Here is a 13,013-nt window from a genome sequence, read left to right as displayed (position 1 = left end):
GTAACACCAGAAATGATGGTGAGGTCAGAGCTTGTAGCACTGGACAAGCATCTGGGAATTGCACGTCACTGGAAAATCCCTACTGTTAACCCCAGGGCTGGCAGCCTGCTCTGGGGTTCTGAGACACATTAAAGATTCCGACATATAATAGTCTGTCTACTCGTAAAGTCAGTCAATTGCACTTCAAAGTCATTCATCTTATGTCAGATGTTTTGACACAATTCTGAAAGATGTGATAACTACAATATAAATGTACTTGTGCACTTTTTCTACGTTAAAGGTACTTTATAAATGCAGGTTGTTGTTTTGTTGTTGATCAGGTGCTGATAGGAAGAGAACAGTTCCAGATTTTGTGTAATTTTTACACCAGTTCCGCACTATGCAGTAAATCGTAATGTAGACAAAACCTGAATCCCACCTGCTCACTGACAATGTCTGCCTCTGTTCCAGGTCTCAGCTACGGCCAACCTGCCAACTGGATGGATTCAAATGAGGAAGAGATTTCTGCCTGGCGGAGAATGCTTTCTGGTCCGGGGCAGTGGGTGGACACGGTGTTACCGCTTAGAACCAACATGGATCCCAGGGAATAATCACAGAACAAAGAGACATTTCCAAAATATAATCGATAGAGTCTGTGTGACTTGGCCAGTCCTTCAGGGGTCATTGTTCCTAAGATAGGGAGACAAAATTATTGGGGAGGGTTACAGCTGTATTAGGGGCTATGGGCTGAGAATTGGGGTAAAGAGCCTGGTATTGGGGAGATAAGGCCATGAATATTAGGGTTTGGGTGTGGGGGTTAGGTCCTGACTATTGGGGTTTGGGTTTGGGAGTTAGGCCCTGAGTATTGGGGTTTGGGAGTTAGGCCCTGAGTATTGGGGTTTGGGAGTTAGGCCCTGAGTATTGGGGTTTGGGAGTTAGGCCCTGAGTATTGGGGTTTGCTAAGAACACATGAGTTCAGGGTTAGAGCTGTAAAGATTGCAACTTGGACTGTATCCATCCAGTAACCTCGGTGACAGGGTCTGGATTAGACAGGCCCCCTCTCTCTCTCTCTCTCTCATCGTCTCCTCATCAGCAGCTCCACAAAAGGAAATTTTCCCTGGAAATTATATCTTGTGTCCTGAGTTGGTAAATTACCAGCAGCACTGTCCTTTGTTTATTAATCAGATGTCCTCACATTGAAAGATTTTTTTCCAAATGAAAGTCTTTTTAACATAGAATATATAATAATTTATATAAAATCCTTTATTTCCTGAACCAGCTAGGACGGGGAAGCCCACAGTTTTTAAACAAGTTCGATGTGTGAAGCTCCTGGACTCCTGACACTTTTAACATACCTCCTCCAGCCTTAAAACCCTCCCTACCTCTGTACTGTCCTCCAGCTCTACACCCCTCCCTATCTCTGTAACCTCCTCCAGTTTTACAACCCTCCGAGATCTCTGCGCTCCTCCAATTCTGGCCTCTTGTGCATCCCCGATTTTAATCGCTCCACCATTGGCGGTCATGCTTTCAGTTGCATAGACCCTAAGCCCTGGAATTTCCTCCCTAAACCTTTCAGCCTCTACCTCTCTCTCCTCCCTTAAGACACTCCTTAAAACCTACCTCTTTGACCAAGCTTTTGGTCACCTGTCCTAATATCTCCTTATGTGGCTCGGTATTAATTTATGTTTGATAATCGCTCCTGTGAAGTGCCTTGGGATGTTTTGCTATGTTAAAGGCGCTATATAAATGCAGCTTGCTTTTGTATTATACACTGTCCTCCCCTGAAGAAGTGAATCCCCGCAGTTTATTGTCATCAACTGTTGGGATCTCCATCGATTGGAGCCTGGTCTTGTTTAACCACAGACCCCCTTTCCAACTGGCTCGGACTTGTGATTTGATGCGACGGTGAAACTGGGGTCTGCGGATCTCACTTTACACTCTTCTCCGGTAAAGGTGCAGAACCCCCCAGTTCCCCGGAGATCCACCGCCCCCCCCGGAGCCCCTCAGCTCTTGGTGCAACGTTTGCCTCCCATATGGGTCCGGAGAGCCCAAGCCCCCAGAGACCCCAAGATCTCCCCCTTGCTCCTGCTTGTTTGCTATTGTAGTGACTATCTTTATATTAAACATGAAAGGTTTGGTTGCAATGTTTATCTCAGTGGAATTAATGGTTTATTACAATATTTAACCCCTTTAACTTGCTGGTTCAGCATTTGTCACAAGTATTTCTGTCTTTTTTTGAATAACAATTAAATAAATGAGAATGAAATATTTGAGATTCGGGTGAAGTTATTTGTTGATCGTTCCTATTTCTGTACACCCTGTCTCCGCACCCATAGATCCCCGATTCGACCAATCACCGATCCCAGAACCCGGAATCCATGATATCTCCGTACAATCCATCCTGTTCAATCCATCCGGCTCTGACCCGTTTTCTCTCACTTAACCACTGAGAATTGGACCTTTAGCTGATGATCCCAAATCGATCCAAATCTCTCAATTAGTCACTTTTACTCTCAGTTATCACAAAGGATTGGTGAAAGTATGGCTGCAATCCATGGTTAATAGTTACACAAAGGCTTTAATTCCTTCTTGCCTCTAACGAGTTCTTTGCATATTTCATTTATTTGTTGCTCATTGATCACAGCTGAAGGTTTATTATCAGAACTGTCGCTGAATTCAGCGAATGGGCCATTCCCGTTGACTCACAAACTTCCCCCCGGGATAAATATCATCTAATCCCCATCAACCCCCAAACTACCCCCGGGATAAATATTGTCTATTCCCCATCAATCCCCAAACTACCCCCGGGATAAATATTGTCTATTCCCCATCAACCCCCAAACTACCCCTGGGGTAAATATCGTCCAATCCCCATTGACCCCCCAAACCTCCCTCGGGGTAAATATTATCCAATCTCCATTGACCCCCAAACTAGCCCCGGAGAAAGTATCATCCAATCACCATCGACCCTCAAACCTTCCCATGGAGTAAATATCGTCCAATCCCCATCGACCCCCAACAACCCCCAGAATAAATATCGTCCAATCCTCATCGACCCTCAAACCTTCCCCCAGGGTAAATATCGTCCAATCCCCATCGACCCTCAAGCCTCCCCCCGGTGTAAATATCGTCCAATCCTCATCGGCACCCCCAAACTACCCCCGGGGTAAATATCGTCCAATCCTCATCGGCACCCCCAAACTACCCCCGGGGTAAATATCGTCCAATTCCCATCGACATTCCTAAACTACCCCCGGGGTAAATATCGTCCAATCCCCATCGACATTCCTAAACTACTTCCGGGGTAAATATCGTCCAATCCCCATCGATCCCCAAATTTTTCCCTGGCATAAATATCGTCAAATCGCCATCTACTACCTATCCTTCCTGCTGGAGTAAATATCATCCAATCCCCATCAAACCCCAAACTACCCCAAGAGTAAATATTGTCCAATCCCCATCTATTCCCAAACCTACTCATGGGATAAATATCGCCCAATCCCCAGCGACCCCAAACCTTCCCCCGGTTTCAAAATTGTCAAATCCCCATCGACCCCAAACCTTTCCCCGGGGTAAATATCGTCCAATCCCCATCGTCCATCAAACCACCCCCATGGCAAATATCGTCCAATCCCCATCAACCTCCAAACCTTCCGCCGGAGTAAATATCGTCCAATCCCCAACTATTCCCAAACCTACCCCCAGGATGAATATTGCCCAATCCCCAGCGACCCCCAAACCTTCCCCCGGGTTCAATATCGTCCAATCGCCAATGTCTCCCAAACCTTCCCCTGGGATAAATATCGTCCAATCCCCATCGACCTCCAAACTACCCCTGGCGTAAATATCATCCAATCCCCATCGACCCTCAAACATTCCCCCGGGGTAAATATCACCCAATCCCCAATGTCCCCCAAGCCATCCCCTGGGGTAAATATTCTCAATCAACCCCCAAACCTTTCCCTGGGGTAAATACTGTCCGTTCCCCATCATCCCCCAAACCTTCCAGAGTAAATATCGTCCAATCCCCATCAACCTCCAAACCTTCCCCCTGGGTAAATATCATCCAATCACCATCGTCCGCCAAACCTTCTCCCAGGGTAAATATCGTCTAATCCCCATCCACCCCCAAACTACCCCCGGAGTAAACATAAGAACATAAGAAATAGGAGCAGGAGTAGGCCAATCGGCCCCTCGAGCCTGCTCCGCCATTCAATAAGATCATGGCTGATCTGATCCTAACCTCAAATCTAAATTCATGTCCAATTTCCTGCCCACTCCCTGTAACCCCTAAATCCCTTCTAGGAAACTGTCCATTTCTGTTTTAAATTTATTTAATGATGTAGCTGCCACAGCTTCCTGGGGCAGCAGATTCCACAGACCTACTACCCTCTGAGTGAAGAAGTTTCTCCTCATCTCAGTTTTGAAAGAGCAGCCCCTTATTCTAAGATTATGCCCCCTAGTTCTAGCTTCACCCATCTTTGGGAACATCCTCACCGCATCCACCCGATCAAGCCCCTTCACAATCTTATATGTTTCAATAAGATCGCCGCTCATTCTTCTGAACTCCAATGAGTAGAGTCCCAATCTACTCAACCTCTCCTCATATGTCCACCCCCTCATCCCCGGGATTAACCGAGTGAACCTTCTTTGTACTGCCTCGAGAGCAAGTATGTCTTTTCTTAAGTATGGACACCAAAACTGTATGCAGTATTCCAGGTGCGGTCTCACCAATACCTTATATAACTGCAGCAATACCTCCCTGTTTTTATATTCTAACCCCATAGCAACAAAAGCCAACATTCCGTTGGTCTATCACCTACTGCACCTGCATACTAACTTTTTGATTTTCTTGCACTAGGACCCCCAGATCCCTTTGTACTGCAGTACTTTCCAGTTTCTCGCCATTAAGATAATAACTTGCTCTCTGATTTTTCCTGCCAAAGTGCATAACCTCACATTTTCCAATATTGTATTGCATCTGCCAAATCTCCGTCCACTCACCCAGCCTGTCTATATCCCCTTGTACATTTTTTATGTCCTCCTCACTCTCTACTTTCCCTCCCATCTTTGTATCATCTGCAAACTTTGATATGTTACACTTGGTCCCCACCTCCAAATCGTTAATATAGATTGTAAAGAGTTGGGGACCCAGCACCGACCCCTGCGGAACACCACTGGCTACTGGTTGCCAGTCCGAGAATGAACCATTTATCCCAACTCTCTGCTTCCTGTTAGATAACCAATCCTCCACCCATGCCAGAATATTACCCCCAATCCAGTGATTCTTTATCTTGAGCAATAATCTTTTATGTGGCACCTTGTCGAATGCCTTCTGGAAGTCTAAATACACTACGTCCACTGGTTCCCCTTTATCCACCCTGTACGTTATGTCCTCAAAGAACTCAAGCAAATTTGTCAGACATGACTTCCCCTTCATAAAGCCATGCTGACTTTGTCCTATTAAATTATGTTTATCCAAATGTTCTGCTACTGTCTCCTTAATAATAGACTCCAAAATTTTGCCCACCACAGATGTTAGGCTAACTGATCTATAATTTCCAGCCTTCTGCCTACTACCCTTTTTAAATAAGGGTGTTACATTAGCAGTTTTCCAATCTGCCGGGACCTTTGCCAAGTCCAGAGAATTTTGGAAAATTATTACCAAAGCATCCACAATCCCTACTGCCACTTCCCTCAAGACCCTAGGATGTAAGCCATCAGGTCCAGGGGATTTATTCGCCTTGAGTCCCATTAATTTACTGAGTACCAATTCCTTAGTGATTTTAATCGTATTTAGCTCCTCCCCCACCTAGAGCCCCCTGTTTGTCCAGTGTTGGGATATTCTTAGTGTCCTCTACCGTAAAGACTGAAACAAAATATTTGTTCAGCATTTTTGCCATCTCCATGTTTCCCACCATTAATTTCCTGGTCTCATCCTCTAAGGGACCTACGTTTGCCTTAGCCACCCTTTTTCTTTTTATATAACGATAGAAACTCTTGCTATCTGTTTTTATATTTTTTGCTAATTTAATTTCATAATCTATCTTCCCTTTCTTAATCAATCCTTTAGTTACTTTTTGCTGTCTTTTGAAGACTTCCCAATCTTCTATCCTCCCACTAAGTTTGGCTACCTTATATGTCCTTGTTTTTAGTCGGATACTATCCTTAATTTCTTTACTTAGCCATGGATGGCTGTCATTTCTTTTACACCCTTTTTTCCTCAGTGGAATATTTTTTTTTTGAAAGTTGTAAAATAACTCCTTAAATGAACACCACTGCTCATGTACCGTCTTATCCTTTAATCTATTTTCCCAGTCCACTTTAATCAATTCCGCTCTCATACTATCATAGTCTCCTTTATTCAAGCTCAGTACGCTTGTTTGAGAACCAACCTTCTCACCCTCTAATTGGATATGGAATGTAACCATGTTATGGTCACTCATTCCAAGGGGATCCTTAACTAGGACATTATTAATTAATCCTGGTTCATTACACAGGACCAGGTCCAAGGTTGCTTGCCCCCTTGTAGGATCAGTTACATACTGCTCAAGAAATCCATCCCTAATACACTCAATAAACTCTTCCTCAAGGCTGCCCTGCCCAATTTGATTTGTCCAGTTAAAATGATAGTTAAAATCCCCCATAATTATAGCTGTTCCCTTATTACATGTCCCGACTATTTCCTGATTAATACTTCTTCCAGCAGAGTTGCAACTATTAGGAGACCTATATACTACGCCCACTAGTGTTTTGTTCCCCTTATTATTCCTTATCTCCACCCAAACTGTTTCATTATCCTGATCCTTTGTCCCAATATCATTTCTCTGTATTACAGTGATTCCTTCCTTTATTAACATAGCCACCCCACCTCCCCTTCCTTCCTGCCTGTCCTTCCTGATTGTTAAATACCCTGGCATATTTAATTCCCAGTCGTTGTCACCCTGCAGCCATGTTTCTGTAATGGCCACAAGATCATACCCATACGTCGTTATTTGTGCCGTTAACTCGTCCATTTTGTTACGAATGCTACGTGCATTCAGATAAAGAACTTTCAAATATGTTTTGTGACACTTAGTTCCTGCTTTTTCCTTTTTTAACACTTTACCTTTTACTCCATACCTTCTGTCCCTTCCTGACACGCTTTCCTCTGTCTCCCTGCTCAGGTTCCCAACCCCCTGCCACAGCTTTGATGCTGGGTTAATCGCCTTACGCCTTCTAGTTTTTATTTTATCTGTCATTCCTAAAGTACACTTTCTTTCCGCTGCTCTACGCTTTTCCCTTTCACTTGTTCTTGAACAACTGTTTGTACTATTTGTATTGTAGATTTCCCCTGTGTCTTCCCCTCTCTTGCTGCTCTCAGCTTTATTCCCTTCTGACTCCCCGCTCAGGTTCCCATCCCCCTGCCACTCTAGTTTAAACCTTCCCCAACAGCACTAGCAAACACCCCCACGAGGACATTTGTCCCGGTCCTGCTCGGGTGTAACCCGTCACGTTTGTACAGGTCCCAATGTCCCAGGAATCTAAATCCCTCCCTCCTACACCATCCCTGCAGCCACGCATTCATCCTGTCTATTCTCCTGTTCCTATACTCACTAGCACATGGCACTGGTAGTAATCCTGAGATCACTACCTTTGAAGTCCTGCTTTTTAATTTATCTCCTAACTCCTTAAATTCACCTTGCAGGACCCCATCCCTTTTTTTACCTATGTCGTTGGTACCAATATGGACCACGACTACTGGCTGTTCACCCTCCCCCTCCAGAATGCCCTGCAGCCACTCCGTGACATCCTTGACCCTAGCACCAGGGAGGCAACATACTATCCTGGAGTCACGTTTGCGGCCGCAGAAATGCCTATCTGTTGCCCTTGCAATTGAATACCCTATCACTATAGCCCTGCCACTCTTCTTCCTCCCCTCCTGTGCAGCAGAGCCACCCATGGTGCCCCGAACCTGGCTCTTGCTGCTTTCCCCTGATAAGCCATCTCCCCCAACAGTATCTAAAGCAGAATATCTGTTTGAGATGGAGATGGCCCCAGGGGACTCCTGCTCTACCTGCCTAGTCCTTTTACTCTGCCTGGCGGTCACCCATTTCCTTTCTGCCTGCGTAATCTTTACCTGCAGTGTGACCACCTCACTGAACGTGCTATCCACGATAGTCTCAGCATCACGGATGCTCCACAGTGAATCCAACCGCAGCTCCAGCTCCGAAAGACGGTTAGCCAGTAGCTGCAGCTGGACACACTTCCTGCACACATGGTCGCCAGGGACACTGGTAGTGTCCATGACTTCCCACATAGTGCAGGAGGAGCATATCACGGGTGCAAGCTGTGCTGCCATGACTTGCCTTAGACTCTCAGACTCTCCTCCCGCTCTTGGTTTCTCCTTTTATACTCTGCTCACCTATCGGACTCTCCTGCCTCACCTGTGACCTCTCACAGTAGTTGTCTCTTGTTGCAGGTCTGCTGCTGCTTTTATTCCCCAATCTCAGTCCTCTACTCTCAGGTCCACTGCCACTCTGGGGAAAAAGTTAGGAAAAGCAAGGCAAAGGAGCACCTCCTTCCTTGGAGCAATTGGGTTTCTGCCCTCAGGTACCAACCAATTAATACATTTTATTTACTAGTCAATCTCTTGTGGTCTTGCATACAGGGAGTTCGGACCAAATTTAGTCCTCAGGTGAAATGGGGTTAGAGGATACTGGAGGGAGGTGTATTGATGCATTTAAGTAGAAGCTAGATAAGCACACAAAGGAGAAAGGAATAGAAGTGTATGGATAGGGTTAGATGAAGTAAAGAGGGAGGAGGCTTGTGTGGTGCACAAATCAAAATAAAAGCAAAATACTGCAGATGCTGGAAATCTGAAATAAAAACAGAAAATGCTGGCAATACTCAGCCATTGAGGCAGCGTCTGTGGAGCGAGAAACAGAATTTACATTTCAGGTTGATGACCTTTGTCAGAAATCAAGTACAGAGCTTGGGAAGGTGGGGGAGCGGAAGGGGAGGGGAGGAAAGAACAAACAGGAAGGACGGTCAGCATAGACCAGTTGGGCTGAATGGCCTGTGTCTGTGCTGCAGACTTGATGTAATTACAGTGTGACAAGTTTACACAGGCAGTTGCCATTCAAACATAGGAATTTATAACGGTACAAGTGACAGGATGTGCATTCAATTGTAAGATTCAATCCTCCCGGCTGTGCTGGCACTGTCGCCGGGGCTTTCTTGATCCTCCTGGGCAGTAGGTGGTGTTGTGGTGTGGAAATGCATAAAGAGATACTTGACCATATTAATGTAGAATAAGTAATATTAAGTTTAAGTTTTCGACAGTGGACGGGCCTCCAGGGTTACAGGTGGCGCCGTGGCCGGAGTTGGCGGGTCCTCCTGGGCTGTAGGTGGCGCTGTGGCTGGAGTTGGTGGGTCCTCCTGGTCTGAAGGTGGCGCTGTGGCCAGAGTTGGTGGGTCCTCCTGGTCTGAAGGTGGCGCTGTGGCCGGAGTTGGCGTGTCCTCCCGGGCTGTAGGTGGCGCTGTGGCCGGAGTTGGCGGGTCCTCCCGGGCTGTAGGTGGCGCTGTGGCCGGAGTTGGTGGGTCCTCCCGGGCTGTAGGTGGCGCTGTGGCCGGAGTTGGCGGGTCCTCCCGGGCTGTAGGTGGCGCTGTGGCCGGAGTTGGCGGGTCCTCCCGGGCTGTAGGTGGCGCTGTGGCCGGAGTTGGCGGGTCCTCCCGGGCTGTAGGTGGCGCTGTGGCCGGAGTTGGCGGGTCCTCCCGGGCTGTAGGTGGCGCTGTGGCCGGAGTTGGCGGGCTGCCGCCGGGTTCAGTTGCCGGTTGCAGTGTCTGGTGTTAGTCACGGTTTCGGTCGCTGCCGCCGGCCTGTCCTGGTCCTGATGTCTCTCCGCTGTCATCTCCCGTGGCTGCTGCTCGGCGCCCTGGTGCTGCTGAGCATAAGTTCCGGGGCCGCCGCCTCGGCCCCGAGGGGTCAAGAGCACTCGGTCATGGAGAGCCGACACTCCTCCGCCAACTTCACCAAGCCCTTCCCGGTGGTGACCGTCGACTACATCCGCGTCCGGCCCCCGCTGGTGGTGGCGCTGTGGATCCTGCTCGCCTCCTTCCTTAAACTGGGTGAGTGTCGGGGGAGGGACCGGGACCCGGGGGCATCCCCTACTAGCCTGCCCCCTCCCCCCCCTCCTCCCCGTGCCCCCTCCCCGTGCCCCCCTCGCCCTCCCCGTGCCCCCCTCGCCCTCCCCGTGCCCCCTCGCCCTCCCCGTGCCCCCTCGCCCTCCCCGTGCCCCCCTCGCCCTCCCCGTGCCCCCCTCGCCCTCCCCGTGCCCCCCTCGCCCTCCCCGTGCCCCCCTCGCCCTCCCCGTGCCCCCCTCGCCCTCCCCGTGCCCCCCTCGCCCTCCCCGTGCCCCCCTCGCCCTCCCCGTGCCCCCCTCGCCCTCCCCGTGCCCCCCTCGCCCTCCCCGTGCCCCCCTCGCCCTCCCCGTGCCCCCCTCGCCCTCCCCGTGCCCCCCTCGCCCTCCCCGTGCCCCCCTCGCCCTCCCCGTGCCCCCCTCGCCCTCCCCGTGCCCCCCTCGCCCTCCCCGTGCCCCCCTCGCCCTCCCCGTGCCCCCCTCGCCCTCCCCGTGCCCCCCTCGCCCTCCCCGTGCCCCCCTCGCCCTCCCCGTGCCCCCTCGCCCTCCCCGTGCCCCCTCGCCCTCCCCGTGCCCCCTCGCCCTCCCCGTGCCCCCTCGCCCTCCCCGTGCCCCCCTCGCCCTCCCCGTGCCCCCCTCGCCCTCCCCGTGCCCCCCTCGCCCTCCCCGTGCCCCCTCGCCCTCCCCGTGCCCCCTCGCCCTCCCCGTGCCCCCCTCGCCCTCCCCGTGCCCCCCTCGCCCTCCCCGTGCCCCCCTCGCCCTCCCCGTGCCCCCCTCGCCCTCCCCGTGCCCCCCTCGCCCTCCCCGTGCCCCCCTCGCCCTCCCCGTGCCCCCCTCGCCCTCCCCGTGCCCCCCTCGCCCTCCCCGTGCCCCCCTCGCCCTCCCCGTGCCCCCCTCGCCCTCCCCGTGCCCCCCTCGCCCTCCCCGTGCCCCCCTCGCCCTCCCCGTGCCCCCCTCGCCCTCCCCGTGCCCCCCTCGCCCTCCCCGTGCCCTCCCCGTGCCCCCTCGCCGTGCCCCCCTCGCCGTGCCCCCCTCGCCGTGCCCCCCTCGCCCATGCCCCCCCTCCCCCATGCCCCCCCTCCCCCATGCCCCCCCTCCCCCATGCCCCCCCATGCCCCCCCTCCCCCATGCCCCCCCTCCCCCCCATGCCCCCCCCTCCCCCCCATGCCCCCCCTCCCCCATGCTCCCCCCCATGCCCCCCCGTGCCCCCTTATCCCTGTCCTGCCCTTTGGGTTTTGTATGCAGTTAGGTGGCGACACTGTTATTTGGGTCTCCAACCATTAGAATCTGACCTGATCCCGGCTGGCAGAGTGGGCTTTGCACTAAATGCCTGAATTGCTTGGCAATGTTGGTGGGAGCTTGGGTCACACTCCTCACTTCGAGCTGCCTTTCTCTACTCGCATTTTACCAATAGTTGGTGAATGTGTCCGTTGTCAATCAGTGAATGGGATCGTAAGCTGCGGGAAATTCATGTCCTCTGCTTCACTAAACGCCACTCACGTCAGACAGCACTGCAAGTGTCTTCTTTCTTCTTCAGTTCTAGCATCTAGTGTTTGGCAGTGAGTCGAAGGCCGTTATGTTATTCAGACTCCCTGCTGTGACTGTGACTCTGGAGTGTTGATTTTGTGATTTAATACAAGGGCACATTGTAACCTGCTGTCTGTTGGTGAGGTTGAGCAGCCAAATAAAAGGTCAGTTTATGCACGCCAGCAACATAACTGTACTAATTATAAGCATAGGTATGAAATACAACATAGCATTAATGGGACTGCCACAGCCATGGATTATACTGTGTGTGGGTCCCAGTGTGTACAGGGGTTTATATTCTGAGCTGGGTCCCAATGTGTAGCCGGGTAGTTTAATCCCTTGCTTTATCTCGTGTTGATGCCTGCAGTCCATCCATTGCTCCGTCCATTCCCAGTGGAATATCGGGCCTGAGACTGATGCACTGCTGTGATCTCTGCAGTGCGAGTTAGCAGAGCAGGAATGATGGCAGTTACTGTCAGGGAGGGGCCTCAGTCCCAATCTATGACTGGGACGTACAGAAAGACTTGCTTCAGGAAGGAAGGTGTGAGCAGCATCTGGTGCAAGTTAGCAAAGTGCTTTAGAACTGACTCCCAAATGTACTGAGCTTCAGATTAAAGCATGCCTGTGAGGCAGTAATATTCGTGATATGGTTTAACGGGGCCTGGGGTTATGGATGGAGGGATCACAGTGAGCAAGATTGGAGGCAGCTGATACTGGAAGCAGTGGCATTGGCGAACACCTGAATAATTTGAGACTCCTTGGGATGCGACTGTGCCTGGAGTTTAGCTGTGCCTCAGCAAGTGGCGTATTTCTGTGTGCAAGGACACTAAGTTTCAAGGCCCGTCTCAGTCATCACCCTTTGCCAGCAGGCCCAATGAGTGAAGAGTGGGTTAGGGAGAAGCTGGTGTGCTCCTTGTGCTGTCTTGTTCTGATTAAGCTGTTAGCAGCAGGCGTAGGTCCTTATCTGTTGGGACAGGGCCTCTGCTTCCTGCTTTTCACTGAACGTTACAGCTGGTTATCGAGATTGTGCTGCTGATTCAGGGAGTGGCTCTTTCATTATTTTATCCCTCTGGGTGAGTAATGACACCCTTTGCTATTAAGGCGGGAATAACTCCTGGTTATTTGCTGGATCTGTCGGGCCAGAGGTTGGCGAGTTTGTTCGGGTACAAATTAACACGTTGCTTTTGCTGAAGGTTCGGAGACTTTGTGCGGTTTGGTGGAGCTCTCTGTCTATCTGGTAGTTTGCAGCCAGATTCAAACTGGTCTCTGCTTGCAGTCCTCCAGCAGATCTGCCTGGGCCTCTCTATCTGGCCACAATCAGCTCCCGATCAGTAGTGTACATGTGTGCCGCTTATCGCCTTTCACAAACCCGGAGAATTGTGCAAC

At 50.8% G+C, this 13,013-nt stretch overlaps 1 protein-coding gene across 2 annotated transcripts in view; it reads left to right on the top strand.

The window, feature by feature from the left end:
* LOC137342758 (synaptotagmin-like protein 1) overlaps window positions 1-2,233 on the top strand; it is a 156,029-nt gene extending 153,796 nt beyond the window's left edge. For both annotated transcript variants that reach the window (XM_068006936.1, XM_068006935.1), the window contains exon 15: window positions 451-2,233. In XM_068006936.1, the coding sequence (XP_067863037.1) occupies window positions 451-590 (140 nt within the window). In that variant the 3' untranslated portion in view covers window positions 591-2,233. The remainder of the gene's footprint in view (window positions 1-450) is intronic.
* Window positions 2,234-13,013: the final 10,780 nt, after the last annotated feature.

The sequence above is a fragment of the Heptranchias perlo genome, chromosome 26 (assembly GCF_035084215.1).
Source record: "Heptranchias perlo isolate sHepPer1 chromosome 26, sHepPer1.hap1, whole genome shotgun sequence".
Classification (NCBI taxonomy): domain Eukaryota; kingdom Metazoa; phylum Chordata; class Chondrichthyes; order Hexanchiformes; family Hexanchidae; genus Heptranchias; species Heptranchias perlo.
The sequence above is the reverse complement of the archived record's forward strand: the minus strand, read 5'-3'. Positions and strand labels throughout refer to the sequence as shown.